Source organism: Procambarus clarkii, chromosome 71 (genome assembly GCF_040958095.1).
Source record: "Procambarus clarkii isolate CNS0578487 chromosome 71, FALCON_Pclarkii_2.0, whole genome shotgun sequence".
NCBI classification, from domain to species: Eukaryota; Metazoa; Arthropoda; class Malacostraca; order Decapoda; family Cambaridae; genus Procambarus; species Procambarus clarkii.
Genome location: NC_091220.1, coordinates 12,311,862 through 12,335,499, shown reverse-complemented (window position 1 = coordinate 12,335,499; position 23,638 = coordinate 12,311,862). Strand labels below are relative to the sequence as shown.

Below are 23,638 nucleotides of genomic sequence, written 5' to 3'. Positions count from 1 at the left end.
CAACTGTAAATGCTGGCTCTAGAGCTGTTTATACGTGGTTGGATCAGGTTGGTCCGGGTTGGGTAGCTGGGTGCTCAGCCAATACTATCACTTCACAGGAACTTTCTAGCCTTACACTTGGGCAACTACATTGCCCAATTTATAGTTGCAAATGTCTCTGGAGAATGATCGTTAGCACCTTATTGCTCATGCAAAATGTCTTGCGATGTAGTAGGCTCTTAGCCTTCACTACTAGGCTTACACTGGGTAATGACAACAGCAGGATGCTCTTGCATGCAACAACTCCCTGCATTGCTTACCTCAGTACAAACATTGGCTGGGACTGTCCTTAAGAAATGTGGAACTACTTGTGTTAGCTCAGGAGTCAAACGATGACCTTCCACACACAGTTTGTGCTCAGCTGGCCGGATGCTTCCTCAACCCGTTCTCCTAATAGAGCCTCACAACCAGCTACACTGCAACTGCCATATTGGCCCCTTGGTCCCTAGGTTTTCCCCTTTAAAACAAAACTTTAATGTATCAAAAGTGCTGCAACTTACATTCTTCCAGGAATAACAACATTTTCTTGTCCGTCTAGTAAGTACGTGGCGGTGAGAACATGACTCTTGAAGCCGGGGAAAATTACGAAACAAAAATGCAGTCATAACATTTGTGTCAGCACTTGACCCCTAATCATCTCGTCAAGATCAATTACCTCTTGCCTTCATCACTTGCATAATTCTCAACATTTAACATTAGTCACAGTTTGTATGTTATTTAGTGTATTGATATATTTGTGATGCAAGCATTAGAGGTGTTGCACTCCTAGAACGGTACTAGCATGAGGGTGACCAACACGGTGAATGTGTCGCCTTCTAAGGAAAGAGAGATCATCATCAAGGGGAACTGTAAAGGTAATCGACATGAGATCTAAGCATCTTTCAGGAGGGCTACAAGCACAATCCATGAGGTTGTGAGAGTGACAGAGGTGGGCAGGGAAAATGTACTAAGATAAGGAGTGAGAGTTTTGGCAAGCTAGGAGGCAAGAGGATATCTGAAGAAGAAATGATAGGCTGAAGAGGAACACCAAGTTCTTTGGTGTTTAGATACGGAAACGTTTGACGAGATTGAGGTCGGGAGGAGACTAGAGAGCTGTCTTAGTTTACTGTTAAAAATTGTTTTGAGGCAATCCAAAGGGTTAGAAACCAGAGGAGCTTTTGTCCGAGAGTCACAGACCAAAACATTAGCCTTTTGGAAGCAGTCCACATGATCAAGGACAACCACCAAATTGCCTTCGTCTGAAGGAAGTATTACAATATAGAGTTGTTAGTTTTGAGGCAGGAAAGGGCAAAGTGATATCGACTAGGAAGAGGCTGTGTTTTAGAAGTCTGGCTCAAGAGCGATGATTGAGCCCCACAAAGCAGAAAATGGTCCTAAACCTAGTTGTGAAGTAGTTTTTAAATAACATAATTCGAATTAAGTGTTTAATGTTTTCTCGAGAAACACACAACACAATGATGACAGTTGCTTCTGATCTTGCTGAGTGTGAAAAATATATTGGAAGGTCATGGGATCTCTCTTAATGTATTCACCTGGCCTTCTCCCACAATGATCTTCCATCCCCTCTCGAAGAGTGCTCGTCCTCCAAATGAAGTGAAGGATACTATAGTTATGATGACTGCAATCCATCCTCCGAATTGACAGTACGATTTAATACTTAATAAGTACACTTTCTTACTGTCATAAACAGTGCATAATTGCACTTATGGGGCTGTTACATTTACCCAACCCCCCTCCCCCAATTTAATTCTTGTTTTCTGTTAAGACACTCAGAATTTTAGGATGAATATTTCAACTTCAATTTGCTATACACAAGTTTTAAATATCAGGAATTTCTTTTTCAGGTTTATTAAACAATATAGACTTTATACAAAATTTTAAAATATCCTGAGTTACTTTACAATTTATTGATATATTTTAGTTTTGTTTTATTAGTTTTATAAAACTGTAATATCAATATAGCTATAGGTTAAGTACTAATTGTAATTAGGAAGCAATAAAATTATTATCTTCAAAAACTAAGACAATTAGGTGTGGTTTTCTATTCAGTTTTTCAGGTAAACTCAAATATTCACAATATATTTGACAGTATGATTTAATACTAAGTGAAAATAAGTACAATTCCTAACTGCTATGAATAGTACATAATTGAACTTATTTGTCTTCTTACATTTACCACCCCATTTTTGGAGGACGGGCTGGATGACTGTTATGACGAATTCATTATTCTGTAATCATAATGTCCTGCTACTCAACTTCTAGGTATGTCAATCTGCTTGGTGATGTTGAAGACAGCGCCTTCTCCTCCACCCCGGTGCGCAGCTCACTCTTCGCAGCATCCAGGGCGCGCCTCTATAACACTGATGGCACTCTAACCTGTAAGTAAACTGTAGGTCCTCGTTTGTTATGATAAGCCATCTTTGAGTATTAAAGTCATATAATCCGCTTAGATTATATTATTATTTTCCCGATTGCAATTATTTTTGTTTAAACCTTTAACTAAAATGTTTAATAGAACAACTTTATTTCAATAAAGTATTACACCTATTTTAAATTTCTGTTTTGCAAACCATAAATGTGCCTAATTAAAGTGTCATGTGTTTAAGCTGGTGATAGCTGGTCCCCGTTAAGGAACGACAAGCAGCAGTTTGTGCAGGTAGACCTGGGCTGGGCAGTCCCCGTGTATGGCGTGGTGGTGGCTGGCAACCCCCGCACCAAAGAGAGGGTGAGGTCGTTCACTCTCCAGTACTCCACGGATGGCAACATTTGGAGCATATTGCCGGATGACCCCAAGACCCCAACAGGACCCCCGAAGGTAGTTATTACCAGGCCAGTTAGCAAGATTATATGCTTGTCGCTATAGTAAGATAATGTGTGTGCCTCGTTAATATCATCGTATGAAGGACAAATATATATATAAACACAATATTGTGTTTTTCTTTTCGCTCAAGTACAGCATAGTACTTGTAGCTGTCATTTGAAAGTGTTGACTCGTATAAAAATACCTGACACCCTGACCCGGAGGGGCAGATACCTGAAACCTTCTGACAAAAAAAGTAGATTCTTGTGACTGACGTTGCTCATAGTAAGCAAAGTAAAGGTGATTTGAAACGATACAATACTTCATTAGACATGTAACACTGTTGGCCTATGACTGATCTATTTTATTATGTGTTGCTTATGTCACCAGATTTTGAGAGGTCCCGCCAGTGCCTCGGAGCTGAGAAAGGAGATATTTAAGGAGCCCGTGGAGGCCAGGTACATCAAACTCATCCCCGTTGACTGGGCCGAGGGCATCGCCTTGAGATTCGAACTCATTGGTTGTAGTGAGGTTACACCCACTCCGACACCGCCCATTCCACCACGTAGGTCTTAATACACAAGTATCTTTAGTTACTGTAGATATACACCAAGCTAGAAGTAGACAGATGTTCGTCCATCTTCCTGGGGTATATTGTATATACACTTATTCTTTACAGAATTTTATGCCTATCACAAATCTTATCAATTATTAAGCTATCTAATTTATATTATCCTTAATTTACATTAATAGTATCTAATTCACTACTTTTTTTAAATGAAAGTTCAGTAATATTTTGTCCACTAACTGAATTACACTTCAAATTTTTGCACGAGTTAGTCCAGTCAGTGAATGAATACAATCTCTTAAGTGAACAGACAATGCATTGGACACTCTACTTCTCCTTATACTATATTTGTGTTCTTTTATTATCTGGTCAAGATGTTTACTTATCTGGCCAATATGGAGCTTATTACAATCTCTACGGGGAATTTTATACACAACCATTCCAACTATTTTGAGAATTTTAATGAGTTTTTATAATATCAAGATTTTTAAATGCTACATTAATATTACATTGTTTTAGTAGTTTAAAAATTTAGTTGAAGACATTGTCTTATAGTAAAGATATACCCTGGAAACACAAACCGTAACTTTCTCTATTTTCCGCTTGTTACAACTTGTATTAAAGTTGTTACATCTTGGCTTAACATGTTTTTGACGTAGTAGAACGTTGTTACAACTTGCTATATTGGTTGTTATAACTGGTTAGGAGGTGTTAAAACTTGTTGGAACGTTGTACCAACGTCGTAGTTTCGGTGTGTGTTTGGTGGGTATGCAGAGAATAAGTCATCATAACAACCCTCACATCTTGATAATGGTCTCAGACAAACTGAAACATTGTCTCTATTCTTTTTTTTATATGTGTTGGTTGAGATAAATGTATAAATACTGTATATTAAAAATGTTTTGAGTTAAGAATACGAAGTGCTATAATAATATGTGAGCTGTCCTAGTAGCTTAATTTCTCACCAGTGTTATTGATCACAAACAGCCAGGTGTGAGGATCCAATGGGCCTGGAGAATAAAGCCCTCTCAGACCAACAGATTGTTGTATCCTCTATCTTGAAGAATGACGACTTTTATGGCAAGCAAAACATTCGTCTCAACAGCGTGTTCGTGCCCACGGTGTCTGCTGGGGCGTGGGTGGCCCAGCCCAGACCCGACCAATACGTCAGGGTCAGTACCACTACCTCTTATTTCATCAACACATTTTCATCCATAAACCGGTAATTTTGGGGAGGTATTTATCCCGGGGTGGGGTAGTGCTTCTTTAATCCACAGCAGTACCCTGGCTTGTACAACGGTACCCTGGCTTGTACAACGGTACCATGGATTGTACAATGGTACTTAGCATGTACAATGGTGCGTTAGGTTGTACAACAGGTGCCTTGGGTTGTACACTGATAATTTGGGATGTTATAGATTTGTTATTCCTTAGGCAATCACCTATTTCCTTCATGCCCTCCCCCCCCTCCCCCGTCACTTCCTCATGTACAACTAACTAGGGTAACCTCTGAATCCCTATTGTCTACGAATATGTTGGAGGAAAATTAAGACTACACACAATATTGATAACACACAATAGTTAACAATTCATTAATATATACAAATATGAAAAAGTGGGTGATCACTAATTAACCACAATGGTGCCAGCAGACTCCCAGTTCCAATCTACAGGAACGAATGGGTAGAAAAGCATCGGAATCTTATTTATTTTATAAGTATTGCTACACATCGTATAAAATAGTAACTACACTTAAAACACTAAGAGCACTTGCTAACCCTGAAGTTCAGCAGCAATGTCCTAACACACGTTAAGAGCATACTCAAGTATACAATAGCTGGGAGCTGTAACACGTCCAACCAGCCTCAAGGCCACACCATCATTGCTTGTTTTAAAGTAGCAAAGGCAGCTGGATTCACTTTCTCCCACATTATTGCCAAATCAACATAACCATCAGTTGCAGTGCTTTATTATTTAACATAACCTTTTACTTTTCTTGTAACAATGCAGTCACCTATATGCGTAAGAAATATTTCTTACATAAAACCTTCACAAAATGTTTGATGATTAACTGAATATAGAGCTCACATTTGTCTCTTTAAAATGTCTAATGGATAAGGGCTAACACTTCCACCCCAACACCGTCTCTGGGAAAATGCTAAAAATGTGGGTGAATTGTGTCTATGGTTTGTGGAAGATCAGTGAACTGTATAGACAATCTAAATTTGGCTCTCACATAAAATATTGGGTTAGTTTAATTTTATTTTTGAATTCAGACTTAGATTTTCCAGTGTAAAGCTCCAAGGAGCCTCCAGGGCTCACCCAAAAAATGGCGTTTCATTACATTCAACTCAGGTTTTTTGTCAGTCTTCTCCGGCCTATTGCGGCCAAAATATGCCTCTTATGATTTTTTTATTATTTTTCCTGTGATCAGGGAACACAAACTAACAGGTTAAGAAGAAAATTCTTTTTTTTTTTTTGTTTTGTTTTGTTATGTGCCTGTGGGTGACAAAGGCCAAATAGCCCTTAGCAACACAAGGGTTAACTACGCATCTGAATTACTTATTAATTTGTTAATTAAACCTCAACACAGTTTCCTCTCAAAGATTTATTTAAATAATTTATGATTAGAAGTTGTTATAATTAAAAATTTCCCACATGGCAACCTGTCCTCCCAATTGGATGTCGCATTTTGATGTATACTCTACCTAAGGTCAAAAAATCGTCGAACTAGAAAATGGTAGCGGCTCGTGAAATTGACATACTGTTCCGTTTTCTGTCTTGGGTTCTCTGGTAGGTTAGGCTAAGGGCACTTTAGTACGACAGTTTCTTGACGTTGGTAAAGCTTGGGAAGGCGGTCTGGTGTGCTGGGCTCGCCTACCTCAGGCGAGTGTTAGTTATCCATGGGAGGCTTAACTCACAATTAATTAGCTCTTCTCATGAGAGTAATTACATTCCCACAATTAACACCACAAGCCTCCTTGGAACTTGTATGCTAATTTAAACACAAGTAGCTAAAGATTACATTCCATTTACTGTATATTCATATTTTCTCTAAATCAATTTATATAGACCTACAACAATAATTTGCATATGCTATTAACATTAAATACTGAAATCCAGTGATCAGTTATCAAAATTCTATGCAAGGTATCCACCTTTTACATGCAAATTCAATAATGTTAATAACTCCATAGTCGCTTACTCCTACAAAAAGCTTCATGTCAGTTTAAATTTCCAGATAAATTTTTAATTGTGGCCATTCCTTTGCTAATATGGTTACCTCTACCTCTAGGAAGAGGTAACTTTCTTTCGATCGTCTTTCAAGACGATCAACCGTCTTGAAAGGCAAGTTTCCATGCTTTCCTTGAGGCATGTTTGCAGAATATTCAATAGTTGTAAAACAAATCATTCTTCATGCTAATGGCCTTGCTCTGAACTCTGCACCTTAATTCCTTTGATTGGATAAAGAGTGAATTGATAGACTTGTTCAATGGATTGGTACAATAGATTTAATTAATAGATAATCAGAATACTGTTGGGACACTAAATCCCCCAAATTAAATTGTTTTCTTCCATGCAGACGGTGAGTGACATTAGCATGACAGAAGATACGATGACCAAACCACACATCAGAAAATGGAGAAATGAAGTTTCGGTCCGTCCATAGACCTTTATTAAGGCGTGTGATGACTTACATTACACAACTTTATAATGGTCCAGGATGGACCAAAACGTTGTCATTATTCCATTTTCTGATGAGTGATTTATTCTTTTATGCTTTAATTTAATTATTTCTTTTTGTGCCTTAGTTTGACTTCCAGGAGCCGAGGACATTATCAGGGGTGATAATACAGGGTCGAGACAGGAACAGAGAGTGGGTCGAGTCCTTCACTGTTCGCTATTCTCCTGATGGAAACACTTGGAATACACTGCAAAATCCTGATGGTACTGACAAGGTAGGTTCTCTTAAGTTTCTCAACTATGACCATAATAGTGAAGTATTGCTGTTGATGTAGTGTTTTAGTAGGGCTTCCATAGTCTGTACATACATTGAACTAATGAATACATACATACATCCAGTAAGGAGTACACACAATGGGAGCAAGAACAAGGATTCTAATACTTAGAATTCTAATAAGAACATAAGAACATAAGAACAAAGGTAACTGCAGAAGGCCTATTGGCCCATACGAGGCAGCTCCTATCTATAACCACCCAATCCCACTCATATGCATGTCCAACCCGCTCCCGAGACAATCGAGGGACCCCACCTCCACCACGCCACGCGGCAACTGGTTCCACAAATCGGCAACCCTGTTACCGAACCAGCACCCACCCAAGTCCCTCCCAAATCCAAACGTATCCAATTCACACCCACTGCTCCGTGCTCCGTCCCGTGTTGATACCTTCAACACCCCATTAACATCCCCACCGTTGTGTCCATTCATCCACCTGCAAACCTCTATCATGTCACCCCCAACTCTTCGCCTTTCCAGTGAATGCAAGCCAAGCTTTGCCAATCTTTCTCCACATGAAAGACTTCCAACTTGGGGAATCAACTCAGTCATCCCACGCTGGACACACTTAAAGCCTGAGTATTAAGTATTCTGAAGAAGTATTCAGGCAAAGCCTGAATACTTCTTCAAGCGGTCAAATGTGACTGACACAAGAGGCAGGAGTGCTAAGCCATGGCCAACAGCTGGCGCTAGGCCTTTCTTCTCCTGAAAAAAGTAATAAACCTATGACAGCCTATTCATGCACAAATCAAAACTAATTAAGTGCTACGGCTCAGAATCCAGCTGGAAAATTGCGCGAGACAGAACGAGATTTTGTAAGCCCGGACTACCACACACAAGCCCTGGACTACCACAAACACAAGCCCCGGACTACCCCACACACACACACACACACAAGACCCGGACTACACACACACACAAGCCTCGGACTACCACACACACACACACACAAGCCCTGGACTACCACACACAAGCCCCAGGCAACCACACACAAGCCCCAGGCAACCACACACACACACAAGCCCCAGACTACCACACACAAGCCCCAGGCAACCACACACAAGCCCCAGGCAACCACACACAAGCCCCAGGCAACCACACACAAGCCCCGGACTACCACACACAAGCCCCAGGCAACCACACACAAGCCCCAGACTACCACACACACACAAGCCCTGGACTACCACACACACACAAGCCCTGGACTACCACACACACACAAGCCCTGGACTACCACACACAAGCCCCAGACTACCACACACAAGCCCCAGGCAACCACACACAAGCCCCAGACTACCACACACACAAGCCCCGGACTACCACACACACACAAGCCCTGGACTACCACACACACACAAGCCCCGGACTACCACACACACACAAGCCCCGGACTACCACACACAAGCCCCAGGCAACCACACACACAAGCCCCGGACTACCACACACACACAAGCCCTGGACTACCACACACACACAAGCCCCGGACTACCACACACACAAGCCTAGGACTACCACACATAAGCTCCAGCCTACTACACACAAGCCCCAGCCTACCACACACAGGCCCCGGAGTACCCCACACACACAAGCCCAGGACTACCACGCACAAGCCCCGGACTATCACACACAAGCCCTGGACTACCATACACATGCAAGTCCCGGACTACCATACACACGCAAGCCCTGGACTACCACACACACACACGCAAGCCCTGGACTACCACACACAAGCACCGGACTACCACATACACAAGCCCAGGACTACCACACACAAGCTCCGGCCTACCACACACAAACCCCGTCCTACGACACACAAGCCCCGTCCTACGACACACAAGCCCCGTCCTACGACACACAAGTATCGGACTTCCACACACAAGCCCCGGGCTACCACACTCACGCTCCGGACTACTTCATACACATGCCTCGGACTACCACCATCCCGGACTACCACATATAAGCCCAGAACTACCACACAAAAGCCTGGGCTACCATTCTTCAATGTTCACTTTGTTGCATTACACGGATGCACTTGGTAAATGTGTAACTAATAATTATTATTTATGATTTGCATCAACATATACAATGTTACAGGTATTTGCTGGGAATTATGACGACAGGTCCCCATCGAAGACTAATTTTGATAGACTTATTGAGGCTCGTTTTCTGGAGATCAGACCTAAGACGTGGAAGGACAACATCGCCATGAGAGTTGAAGTTCTTGGATGTTTCGAACCTTACAGTTAGTAGAACCTCCTGTGGTTGTTGTTATGGCTTCTGGATGATTGAATATATAATTATAGCTTGATAAATAACACTGGTTATTGTACTGATTTTCAATGATACTGTATGTCAATAACTGTATAAATTTCAATCTCTCTGTCTATTTATCCTCAAAAACAGGTCGTGTATAGAAACCATTGTAAAGCTTAAAATCACATCATTATTTCTAAACAAAACTTTAGATAGCTCTTTTTTTTCTATATAACATACATTCAATGTACGTAAGATTCGTATATTGCATTTTTGTTTGTTTTACATGAACTATGAGTGACAGTGACATTTTCTAAAAATACAAAAATGTGTGTGTGTGTGTAACATATATATATAATGTGCATTATTCTTAGATTCGAAGCGTCCTAAAGGTTTCTTGTGGAAATGCTGTATATGCTAGTGAATGTATCTGTATCCATGTACTGTATTCTGTACGATGTATAATGAGAGCTTAGAAGAGTTGGTTAATTAGCTATGTTGTGCAGGTGAGGTCACAACACCATTCACGACGGCACCACCCACGCAGACGACCCCACCACCCTCCACCTGCTCTCCCTGCCCGGGCCTCCCGCAGGAGTACTATGACACCTGTCTTGCGTGTCGGCGCGGAGAGAGCTATGATGGTCAGTCCTGTGTCCCTGATCTCTTCTGCCCATGTTTCTGGAATGGCATAAAGTGAGTGGAAAGCTTCCCTGTTTTTCCTCTTTTATGTAGAATGTTTAAACCGTGTTGTATATAATGAGTATTTAGTTGCTTATATTTATTGCAAATTTGCTGATGTAGTATAATTTTTTTTAGATACAATGCTTCGTCAGTGTTTATTACGGGTGAGTGTGAAGAGTGCGAGTGCATTCACACGGAAGCTGTGTGCATCAAGAAGCAGTGCCAGGCGTGTGAAGGGGTGAGTCTCCAAGCTTGTCCTTTTCTCTTGTCTAACACTTAATATTGTTAACACACTCAGGTGCACAACAGTGTAAGTACTGCAACTCTATTCTATAATAGGCATTACAGAGTATATATATCAAAAGCTGCCTACAAACTCATCTACTATTCCCATCTCACAAAATGGTGAGTCATATGTGGAATGAAGGAAAAACAGGATATGAGAGTCTGGTCTACTGGCCTCCACCAGCAACCTTAGGGTAGAGTAGCAGATTATCTTCCAGTATTCCCAAGTACAGGGGTACCTCGGTTTAAGAGTTTAATCCGTTCCTGGAGACAGCTCGTATTCCGAAAACTCGTATTCTGAAGCTAATTTCCCTATAAGAAATAATGGGAAATGAATTAATCCGTTCCTGACTACCCCAAAAACCCCACTTCAAACTAAATTTTATACCTAATTCATCTAAATAAACCTACAAAACCATGTTCAAGTTATTACTTACCCTTGTTGTTGAATGCTGTAGGCGTATGGAAGATGGTGAGGAGGGGGGGGGAGGAGAGGTGTTACTGTTTGGAAGGGGAGTCCCCATCCATTATAACATCAGGCAGTGAGGACCTTTCTGGTGTGCACTCCCTGGCACGTTTTGCCTGCGTACTACTAGGTCCTGGTTGTGGCTCACTGCTCGATTTTCTCACAACAAATCTGTCCATGGAAGCTTGTTTTTCCCTTCTTTGCAAGCTGTCTCTGTAGTCAGGCATCACATTGTCATTGAAAAGATTAAGGCAATGGCCTACTACAACTTTCTCTGGGTGAGTCTTTTCCATAAAAGTTTGCATCTCTTCCCACATCTGACACACCTTCTTAATTTCTGCAGAAGGGACATTCGCTACTGCCTCATCCTCCTCCACTGGAGAAACATCATCAGCTGGGTCGTCTTGCTGTTCCTTTTGAAGGGCTTGGAGTTCTTCGGTGGTCAGTTCTTTGTTGTGTTCTTCCACAAACTCCTCCACATCATCACCATCCAATTCCAAGCCCATTTGCCGGCCCAGAGTAACAATTTCCTCAACAATAGGCACATCATTTACAGGCTCAAACCCCTCAAAGTCTAGTTCTGTCACACATTCATGCCACAATTTTCTCCAGCCAGAGATCAGGGTTCTTTGAGTCACTTCTTGCCAGGCTTTGTCAATGAGTTTTAAAGAACTACAGATGTTAAAATGGTCTTTCCAGAACTCTTTGAGAGTGAGGTTTGTGGCTTCAGTCACTTCAAAACATTTCCGGAAAAGTGTCCTTTCATACAGTTTCTTAAAATTCGCTATGATTTTCTGGTCCATATGCTGAATTAGAGGAGTGGTGTTAGGAGGAAGGAACTTTATTGTGAGAAATTTACTGTATCCGTGCATCAATTCATCTTCCAATCCTGGAGGATGAGCAGGAGTATGTCGAGGAGAAGCAGGGCCTTGAGTGGCAAATGTTTCTCCTGCAGGTATTTTTCTATGGCAGGGCACAGCACTTCATTCACCCACTATGAAAAAAAAATCCTAGTCACCCATGCCTTTTTATTAGCCTTCCACATCACACACATTTGGGTTTTCTGCACTTTATACTGTTTGAAAACCCTTGGATTTTCAGAATGATACACTAACAAGGGTTTAATTTTCAAATTGCCACTCGCATTTGAACACAGCACAAGTGTAAACCTATCTTTCATAGACTTGTGCCCGGGCAAGGATTTTTCCTCCTTGGTAATGTATGTCCTCTTAGGCAATCTTTTCCAAAACAGTCCTGTTTCGTCACAATTAAACACTTGTTGCGGTAGGTATCCCTCAGCCTCTTCAAACTCTTTAAATTCTTCAATAAATCATTCAGCGGCTGGTGTGTCTGAGCTGGCTGCCTCCCCATGCCTTGCAACACTATGGATACCACTTCTTTTTCTAAATTTTTCAAACCAGCCCCTGCTTGCCTTAAACTCTTTCGTATCTGCATCACTCATTCCAGGGGTTTTCTTTACAAGGTCTTCGGGCAATTGCCTGGCTTTCTCACAAATGATGGCCTCCGAAACACTATCACCCCTTAACGCCTTGTCGTGTATCCAAATTAATAACAACTTTTCCACTTCTTCAAGTATTTGTGGTCTTTGTTTTGTGATTGTTCTTACGCCTTTTGCCACTTTAGCACTCATAATGTCATTTTTCTTGCTAAGTATAGTGCATATTGTTGATGTGGCTTTGTTGTAGTGTCTACAAAGTTCAACAACACATGTACCATTTTCATGCTTCCGAATGATCTCTTGTTTCTCCTCTATTGTCATCCTCACATGGGCTTTCTTGCCTTGATCCTTACCACTGGCTTTCTTGGGACCAATGGTGAGATATATAATAACAACTTTTATGGTCAAATGACCAAAAATCCAACAAAACACTGAAAATCCGGGTGAAGAATTGACATGGGATAGTCACTGGGAGCGAGGCAATGGTAACCTGAGGGGCGACGATCGCTGTACCACCACACGCTAGGTCGGCCTGTATGTGTATCAACGAATTCGTGTTCCGAGGTAACCCTCGCCTTCCGAGGCACATTTTCCGAGCAAATCCTGCTTGTATTCCGAAAAACTCGTATTCAGGGACACTCGTATTCCGAGGTACACCTGTAAATTAAATAAATAGAAAGATCAAAATCATTTGGTTTGAAATCATATCTAACACAGTGAGTGTGTGTGTGTACTAGTGTACAGCCACTAGTACGCGTAGCGTTTCGGGCAGGTTCCTGGAATACGATCCCCTGCCGCGAAGAATCGTTAAAGTTATTACGAAACGCGTTAAAGTGTCATGTCAGACTAGAAATTAAAATGAATTTTGGAGAATTGATTTTTAAATTACCATCAACAGTAAAAAGAAACATAAGAAATATTTAGAAAATTCGTGTTAGAATTATTAATCTTACTTTTTCGGTCATATTTAACAAATATATATATATCTATATATTGTGTGTGTGTGTGGATTGCTTTAAGAATTTGTAATTTTTTTATGTCTTGGGTTTTGACTATTATACAAGTGTTTTTACGTATATATATTGTGACGGTAACGCGTTGGTGTTCGGCTGTTTAAGGCTAGGGGTATGGCCTCGTCACATAGTTATAAAAAAAAATAGAAAACTGGAACTTCGTCTGTGGTAAGGTAAGGAGAAGACACACAAAACACAAGTAAACTTTAACAATGAAATTTTAATTACGTTAAATAAATCAAAACATGAATAAAATGCACAAACAAATTCTTATAATAAAATCAATCAAAATAATAAGAATAATTAGATGACACAATGAAAAGTTACGTTAAGGCAAAATAACAAGAAGTGCAATACAAAAGTAAAATGGGAGGTGCTGGAATATTGGCTTTAAGCCACCACTTCTCTCAGTACACGCTAGCGTCTAGCCGGGAGGAGTGGTGACAACGAGAGCACTGAACATTCTGAAGTCCGAGGTTGGGGCGACCCCAGACATCAAGTAGTATGGGGGGGGGCGAGTACAGGTGCAGCCAGACCGGCGACCAATCAGCGGAGCCGGTAGCGATCAACATGTAGTTTGGTGGTTTGGGTCCGAACAGGTGGCTGGCTGCATACGTTTTGCTCACCCTGGCAAGCCTTGCTGGTGTTGTTGTCATTGTTGGACATGTCTTCCATAGTCGTTTTATATAATTTCAACGACGGGTTTGTGGAGGGAAGAGCAGGCTCAATCTCTTGAAGGAGATTATTGTCACAACTCTCCCCCGAAGCCTGCGGTTCTGGAAGAAGTACGTCGTTATGTGGTGGAGTAATGGATGGAGTCGCTTCTACTTCATAAACTCTGGAGAGATCAGGGGCTAAGATGTTGTCAGACTCTTGGTATAGCGTGTCTCCAGGTTGAATTTCTGCAGTTAGCAAGCCCATAGTAGAAGACGTTGAGATGAGAAGGGGGTGTGCTGCAGGAGGTGTAGGGTGGTGTGGTCCGTGTTGATGGTGGACCGAGCACTTTTCAGGGGTGGAGTGAAGTGCTGAAGCTTCAGGATGAGGAAGAGTAGCTCCTTGCCAATTGTTCCGTCGTTCCTTGTAGCAGTAGTCGCTGACAGGTGTATTCTTTTCGCCTCGTTGCTGCATCACGACACCACCATCGTCGGTACCATTGGCGTCGACATGGAGGATGAAGGGCTTATCTGACGAGGTGAGAGTGGAATTAGAAGAGGGCATAGGAGCACGATTATTATCCTGAAAGCATTTGGGAAGATCATTAAGGATTTCGGAATTAGAAAGCGCCGACTCCTTGTCAGTGCTTTCGGGAGAAGAAGCTGGGAAGGTCTCACTGTGGATGTAGGGTTCTGTGAATGTGGAATAGTTAGTCAAGACAGTGGGAGGAGTACCATTATATTGCTTCAGGAGGTTGACGTGGCACAGCTGGGTCTTCCGCCGCCTATCTGGAGTCTCTATGACGTAAGTGTTGTTGCTTCTGCACTCTTTGACGCAGTAGGGTCCTGAAAATTTGTTTTGTAAAGGTGAACCTGGGATAGGAAAATAGGCAAGGACGAAGTCTCCCGGCTCGAATTTTCTTACTTTGCTCGTCTGGTCGTAATGAGTCTTCATTCTCACCTGGGCTTTCAATAGATTATCATGGGCAAAGCGGTGGACTCTCTCTAGAATGTGTTGAAGGTTTTGAAGAAACTGGGGCACATTCTGATGCTCACTGAAGGTGGCATCTCTGAGAGAGTCTTTGAAAGCCTTAAGGGGAGTACGGCACTTACGGCCGTAGAGCATCTCATAAGGAGATACTCCTAGGGACTCATTGGGGAGACTTCTGAAAATACACATTATTAGGTCAATCTGCTTATCCCAATCCTTTGAGGTTTCACTACAAAACTTTTTCAAGAGTGCTTTGATGGTCTGATGACTACGTTCAAGAGAACCCTGTGAAGCAGGATGATAGGGGCTGGACAATACCTGTTTGATGTTGAACTCCTCCAGTGTCCTTTTGAAGAGATCACTGGTGAAGTTGGTGCCACAGTCACTTTGAATCTCCCTGGGAAATCCGTATTGAGTGAAGATCTTCAATAGATGTTTGATAACCGTAGCAGCCGTGATGTTCTTCACTGGAACTGCTATGGGAAATCTGGTGGTAGGACACAGGATGGTTAGGATGTAGGCGTTACCTGAACTGGTCCGAGGTAAAGGACCAACACAGTCTATTATGAGTCTGTGGAAAGGTTCCGCAGGCACCTGTATGGGAATCAGTGGTGCTCTGGGAATGGAGACGTTCGGTTTGCCTGCCATCTGACATGTATGACACTGTTTTACGTACTGTTTGACGTTATTTACCATACCTGGCCAGTAGTAGTCTTGACGAATCCCATGGTAAGTCTTGTTGAAGCCGTAGTGGGAGAATGCTCCGTGGGCCAGGTGTAGAATAGTGGGCCGCAGGCTGGTGGGAATCACAAGTTGTTCGATGTTGGCCCAATCGTCCTCCTTCAGTTTACTGGGTCTATATCTGCGGTAGAGCAAGTCGTTCTCTAGGAAGAACCCAGGAATACTGTCGGGTTGAGTCTCAGCCTGGAAAAACAATGGTGTTAAAGTAAGATCTTCCCTCTGCAACTTACGGAACTCCAACTTGGTCAGATGCGGGGGGAGTTTCTGAGGGTCTTGAGGGACAGCGGTAGCAGTCGAGTCAGCTGGCTGTGGACGTGCGGCTTGTGCACGGGTGGTCACGAGAACCGGAGGAGAAACTTCATCACTCTCTTGAACCTCTGCTGGAACATACTCAAGAATAGGGTTTATTGGCACAGAGTTACACACCTGGGGTTTGTCCATGACGATCAGGTTGGTCGGTTGCAGGTCTTCTGCCAAGTCGTTGCCTAGGAGAAGTTGCACTCCAGGCATGGGAAAAGGCTTTTCCCTGACGGCGACTTGGACTTCCCCGTTCACGTAGGGACAATCCAGGTGGACTCTGGCGAGAGGGTATGGAGTGGTAGCAGTGAGGTCAGTGATGAAGACTGTTTCCCCGGTGTAGACGATGTTGGGCACAGCCGACTTCAAGATGATCGATTGTAGAGCCGCTGTGTCCCTCAAGATCTTCAATTTGAAACGTCCCTCCGGATTTGAACCGTTGGCAGAGACAGTTCCAGTATACAGGTGGTTACTGAAAAGAGAAAGATCATTAACATCAACACCAACATTCATCACAGGCTTACCGGACTTAGGAGGAGTTGGTTTGGGTCGTTGTTGGTCAGTGGTTCCCTTGTATTGAGACTTACCACACTTGTCTATGGTATGTCCATAGAGTCTACAATACTTGCAGTACAGTTGTGAACCAGCTTGATCGGGGCTCACCTTCTCGTAACTGTACCACGACTTCTTACTGGAGGATGGTTCAGGTGTCAGCCGGTGGATGAGGCTGTAAGTGTCAGCCGACTTAGCACACTTCAGGTAGTCGGTTTCTTCTTTATCTGCTAAGTAGAGGCGGACAGGAGGCGGCACACGTCTCAAGAATTCTTCAACAAGCATCAGGTTGACGAGTTCTGTAAAAGTAGAGACATGTGCTGCTTCCAGCCATTTCATGAAATACCTCCGTTTCGTGTTAGCAAACTCGAGGAAGGTAGTGGTACTTGCCTTCAGGTGGTCACGGAATTTCCTTCTATAACTTTCTGTGGAAAGTAGGTAGGCGTCCAACACTGCTTGTTTCAGAGTGTAGTAGTCATTCTCAGACGCCAAAGTACTGAGTGTGACTGCAGCTCTACCTGTAAGATGGACTCTGAGAAGTGTGGCCCATTGGTCGACAGGCCAACTGAGTTGATTAGCAAGGGTTTCAAAGGTGGTGAAAAACACATCAACTTCTGCTTCTACAAAGGATGGCATTAACTTACTTGCATGTGATATATTAAAACTGACGGGAAGATTGGCAGTAGCTTGCTGGCGTTGAGTGAAGTGGGAAGTTTCCAAGGCGATTTCACGTTGACGACACTCTAGAGCCAGAGTTGCTTGTTGCTTGTCATGTTCGCGTTGTATTTCCAACTCGCGTTGTTTTGTTTCAAGCTGTACTCTCTCACGTTCATGGAGCAAGGCGACCTCACGTTCGTGGAGGGCGAGTCCACGTTCGTGTTCTTCTCTCCTCAAGGCAGCTTCACGTTCTTGTTCGTCTCTCCTCAAAGCAGCCTCGCGTTCTTGTTCTTCCCTCCGTATGGCAGCTGCTCGTTCTTGTTGTTCGCGGGCTTCCCTTTGCTGCTCACGTTCAATCTTAGCCAGCTCTAGTTTAAGTTTCATCGTTGCCAAGTCAGTTTTCTCTGCAATATAGTAAGTTTCATGAGTTTCAGAATCTATCTTACCTTGCTCTAAATAGTAATCCAGCAACAGGTTGTGTAGGTCATTTTTGTTGGCTTGGTAGGGAACTTCTAGTTGATACTCATGTGCAAGAGTTTGTAATTCAGTCCTCTTGGCACGACTTAAAGTTCCTATTTCACCTGCTGGATTTGCACGGAAAGTTTGGAGACGAAACATGGTGAAATTAGCAAATAAAGGTACACGAATATTCAATAGTGAATGTCAGAAACAGGACAACGTGGCAACTGGTACCTATCCTGTGAGATCTTTAACAATTAAAGTTAAGTGAAAGATATTAAATGATTAAATTAAATCAAGGGCGCAGGAAATCTTGTACCCGGTACTCATGTAAGAGAATAAGGGCAAGAAAATCCTACTAACAAATGAAACAGAGTTTCGAAAACAAATGAAACAGTTAAATGCTTCAAAAGTAAAATTGGTAGTCCAAGGATGTAGGCATACCTTGCCAAGTCTCTATAGGACATAAAGCAAGTTTTTCCTACTGAATTTAATATGATACTTACAGAATTAGCGAACTTTTGTGCTCTGAAAAAATAAGCTAATTCCCTACCGTTGTATGTATCATCATCTCTGACTGACGTGTAGGGGTGCGAGGTGTCAACTTGTGACGAGAACTGCTGCTGAGGTCCCAATTCAGCAACTAAAGTTCGAGCTAGAGGAACTATGGCCCTCTTTGTCCTCCTACAGTCAGATTGCAGAAGATTGGGTACTCTTGACCCGGGGCAGACCACAGTACCAGGGTACCAATATGATGATCTGTCAGAATGAGAAATATTCAAGGGACATAGATGGTAAACACGAGTAATAACAAGGAGGGAGAGATGACCAATTAAGAGTATGACTGCGGCCTACAGTCACCACGTAATCCAAAGTTGTCTCACCTTCACTATATGTTACTCTCGTAATGCACAATACACCGCACCTTATAAAAAATGAAATTGAATGAAAAATAGTAAAGCTACGTTAACAAAGTTAAATACGCTTACCATAAATTACCACTTGGCACCAGTACCTGAGTGAAGCTCCCGGACAGGCCCCCATATAACTTGTGACGGTAACGCGTTGGTGTTCGGCTGTTTAAGGCTAGGGGTATGGCCTCGTCACATAGTTATAAAAAAAAATAGAAAACTGGAACTTCGTCTGTGGTAAGGTAAGGAGAAGACACACAAAACACAAGTAAACTTTAACAATGAAATTTTAATTACGTTAAATAAATCAAAACATGAATAAAATGCACAAACAAATTCTTATAATAAAATCAATCAAAATAATAAGAATAATTAGATGACACAATGAAAAGTTACGTTAAGGCAAAATAACAAGAAGTGCAATACAAAAGTAAAATGGGAGGTGCTGGAATATTGGCTTTAAGCCACCACTTCTCTCAGTACACGCTAGCGTCTAGCCGGGAGGAGTGGTGACAACGAGAGCACTGAACATTCTGAAGTCCGAGGTTGGGGCGACCCCAGACATCAAGTAGTATGGGGGGGGGCGAGTACAGGTGCAGCCAGACCGGCGACCAATCAGCGGAGCCGGTAGCGATCAACATGTAGTTTGGTGGTTTGGGTCCGAACAGGTGGCTGGCTGCATACGTTTTGCTCACCCTGGCAAGCCTTGCTGGTGTTGTTGTCATTGTTGGACATGTCTTCCATAGTCGTTTTATATAATTTCAACGACGGGTTTGTGGAGGGAAGAGCAGGCTCAATCTCTTGAAGGAGATTATTGTCACAATATATATACTGTATATATATATATATATATATATATATATATATATATATAAATATATATATATATATATATATATATATATATATATATATATAGTAGGCTGAGTAGTGCGTTCTGGCTACTAGGTACGACATATATATATATATATATATATATATATATATATATATATATATATATATATATATATATATATATATATATATATATACATATACATATACATATATATATATATATATATATATATATATATATATATATATATATATATATATATATATATATATATATATGCGTCTTACTCTTGATAATTACTGAGACTACTTAATAATTATTCATTTCTGCAACTGGCTGGTGATTAATTTACTGTTCTTAATTATTATTGTACTTGAAAAAATTACTGATTATGATCAAAAGAATCAATGGAGCTCCAGATGATATGCTCAGAATTAATTACAGGAAAATTTAACAAAAATATCAAATAAAACTTTTAACACCAAATGTATTAATAAAGTCAATAATATCCTACTCTAAATATCTCTAACAAAGTTTGAGGCAATTTGGGGTGATCTACCTACATGTACAACTCAGAAACCTTTATCTCCTGCCATGACCCAGCCAGGTTGGGTTGCCCGTGTCCACTGTAGTGAACAAGAGCTAAGACATACTCACCAACACTATATCTGTGATTGCCCTGTTATAAGTGACTTCAGACCAAATGGTGTGAGGTACTTTGAGCTCTGTAATTACTTCATACACTCAGGAATCTTGAAAGATATTCTTGTGCTGTATCCCAATTTTGTTACTGGGGGCTAATAGATCTGCCTAGCATTTTCATGTTCTCTCCTGATTTTTCAGTCAGTTGATTTGTTTTTGTATTTTGGTTGGTATTTTCTCCCCTTATTCCATGTATTCATGTCAGGATACATGGTCATGTACTCTAATCTTGGGTCAGGATACATGGGGATGTAACCTAATCTTGGGTCAGGATACATTGTCATGTAACCTAACCTTGGGTCAGGATACATGGGGCTGTAACCTAACCTTGGGTCAGGATACATGGTCATGTAACTTAACCTTGGGTCAGGATACATGTTCATGTAACCTAACCTAAGCTTGGAAATTATTATTGATTAAAATTGTGTAGTCGTTTTAGATATCACATGTTGTTATAATTGCTTCTCTTCACTCACAGATATATACATTTACTATGCTTACGTTTTGTGTATAATGTATATCCATCGCAAAATATTTCAGGGTGAACTAGGTGTATTAACGTCACAGTGTGGATGTGAATGTAAGCCCTGTCCTCCGGGAAGCAGACTCTGCCCCTCCAGCAACTACTGCTTGAACGACACGTTGTGGTGTGACAGTGTCGAACACTGCCTCGATGATGAGGTCGACTGTCCCTCCACCACCACCACCACCACCACCACCATCACCACCCAAGGTATGCTCTTTGGTTCCTTCATCAGCTTTAAGAAGGTGTTGTGAGTAGAGTTGGAGAGGTGTTGTGTTTGTAGTGGGCTTGTATGGTTGGGAGGGACATGGTTGGCAGCATGATGAGTCAGAGGTCACTCCCTGCAATACCTTCAGTCTTACCTTACTGACAGACTTCAGTATGTTTCTGTGAATAATTACATTTCTCCTACACTACCCATAAACATTGGTGTTCCACAGGGCAGCATACTTGGCCCTCTCCTCTTTCTCATCTACATTAATGACCTTCCAAATCCCTCTCAACATCTCAAACCAATCTTATTTGTGATGACACAACTTTCATTTTCTCCAGTCTTGACCCGATTGCTCTAAATGTCACTGTGAATACTGAACTAAGTAAAGTCCATCTTTGGCTAACTGCTAACAAACTCACCCTTAACATTGACAAAACTTTCTATATTATGTTTGGTAATAAATCCTCAAATGAAATTAATCTAAGAATAAACAATATACAAATCAGTAGTCAAGTTGATGGTAAATTCCTTGGTGTCCTCATCGATAACAAGTGAATTTCCAGGGACACATTCTAAATATAGCAAAAAAAGTTTCTAAAACTGTTGGCATTCTTTCCAAGATCAGATATTATGTACCTCGCCCTGCCCTGGTGACGCTCTATTTCTCTCTCATCTATCCTTATCTCAAGTATGGTATTTGTGCTTGGGGTTCTACTACCCAAAATCATTTACGTTCTCTCATTACCCAACATAAAACTTCTATTAGAACATTATCTAACTCTGGCCCCAGACAGCACACGGTATCCTTACTCAAATCTCTGAATATGTTAGATATTACGTCACTGCACGTCCTCTCATGTGTACTCTATATATTTAAAACTCGAAATTGTAATGTCAGTCCTGACCTTAAAAGCTTCTTAGAAGGTTGTAACAGAGCCCATGGGAACCACACGAGAAACAAATACCTATTTGATATTCCAAGAGTATGACTTAATCAAACTAGAAATGCTCTACAAATCAAGGGACCCAGAATGTGGAATGACCTTCCCAATCATGTCAAAGGCTGTACCTCTCTCAACCAGTTTAAGATGAAAACTAAGCACTACCTAATTAACTCCATGTAACCTACCTTACCCTTAAATGTCAACCCATGTCTTACTATTTTTAAACAATGCTGTTTGTTGACCAACTTGTATATTGGTTTTTTTCTACCATGTTCCCCCCCTTTTTCTCTTTTATTTTTTTTCTCTTTCAACGCAATTTATACTTTAAGTTCAATTACTATTAGATTTTAGTCTAAAGTGTTTTTTCCCCCACCTCACCTTGCCTGAAACGCTATGCGTACTAGTGGCTTTAGGTATTTACGTACTAGCTCTATAAATCCACCATTAAGTTTGTAACTACAGTAATCCTCTATGTCTGTACTTTTACCTGAATAAACATTTGATTTGATTTGAAGATCGGGGAGTTTGTAAGCTCTATTGCACAGTGGTAGTTGAGCTTTAAGGGGGAAGGGAGATATTTTTTGTTAAATTTCATCACCAGTTTAATCCCGAATTAATATTTTGCTTCAAAATTTTGTATATATTAATGTGTTATATCATTCTGATGAAAGGTAACACTTTTTGTACAGAAAAATTGTGTGTTCATTGAATTATGTTCTGAAGGCTTTATAGTTAATCTCTCAGTTACTTTTTATCCCAAACTTTTGAACTCTTAATCTTATATCATCCCTCAAGAACCTTGCCCAATCCAAAATTGTCCTGATTACTGGGAGAAGGAGGAACTCACTGGCGTAGGAGAATGTCCTATGATATCTTGCAAGCCTCCGGAGAAGTGCCCCAAACTTGACTGTCCACCAAAGCAACTTGTTGTGTTTTCAAATAAGGTTTGTAAAACCATCCTTCCTCTTTTGAAAGTTGTATATAAGTAATGAATCTATAACATGAATTATTATATGATCATAAAACATTGATGTGGATGTTGTTCAACAGACAGTAACAGTGTGCCCGGAATACACATGCGAGGATCCATGTCCAGAACAAGTGTGTTCCTCTGGATATACACTCAAAAAGGAGAGTTACACTGATGAGGAGCACCGCATCGACGCACACTTCCCTTACGCCGACTGTACTGACTTCTGGTGCTTCTCGGTGCCAGGTGAACCTTGCCGCCCTCAGGGATGTTCTCCAGGATATACGTTAAAGAAATATAACAATCCTTCAGAGTTGTGTCCTAAGGTAGTACATTTTGGAATTTGTTAGATGTGTTTTACATTTAATAACCTAATTTATTATTTTAAATAATTAATGTGGAGAGCCCCTTTGGCTCCCCGGAGCTATACCGGGCTGATGTGTATATATATTAGACCGTGGCAACAGTCAATTGAAGGAGTTCTAGGCCTACCAGAGACCAGAGTCAGAACCTAGTCCCCCTCAAGAGAGGCACGAGTAGCAATGGCTTAAAGACACCACCGTGTAATTGGAAGCAGTCTTTGTCTGCCATCTACCA

General features: G+C 41.4%; 1 protein-coding gene and 1 pseudogene across 1 annotated transcript in view; both read left to right on the top strand.

Annotated features, from left to right (window-relative positions):
- LOC123745537 (hemocytin) overlaps window positions 1-23,638 on the top strand; it is a 246,400-nt gene that overhangs the window by 146,291 nt on the left and 76,471 nt on the right. The window contains 11 exon segments of the mRNA XM_045726149.2: window positions 2,302-2,417; window positions 2,646-2,854; window positions 3,230-3,404; window positions 4,395-4,579; window positions 7,220-7,366; window positions 9,521-9,668; window positions 10,186-10,375; window positions 10,499-10,601; window positions 20,931-21,123; window positions 22,867-23,015; window positions 23,122-23,367. Coding sequence (XP_045582105.2) covers window positions 2,302-2,417; window positions 2,646-2,854; window positions 3,230-3,404; window positions 4,395-4,579; window positions 7,220-7,366; window positions 9,521-9,668; window positions 10,186-10,375; window positions 10,499-10,601; window positions 20,931-21,123; window positions 22,867-23,015; window positions 23,122-23,367 — 1,861 coding nt within the window.
- On the top strand, window positions 7,878-9,513 carry LOC138356186 (zinc finger protein 768-like; annotated as a pseudogene).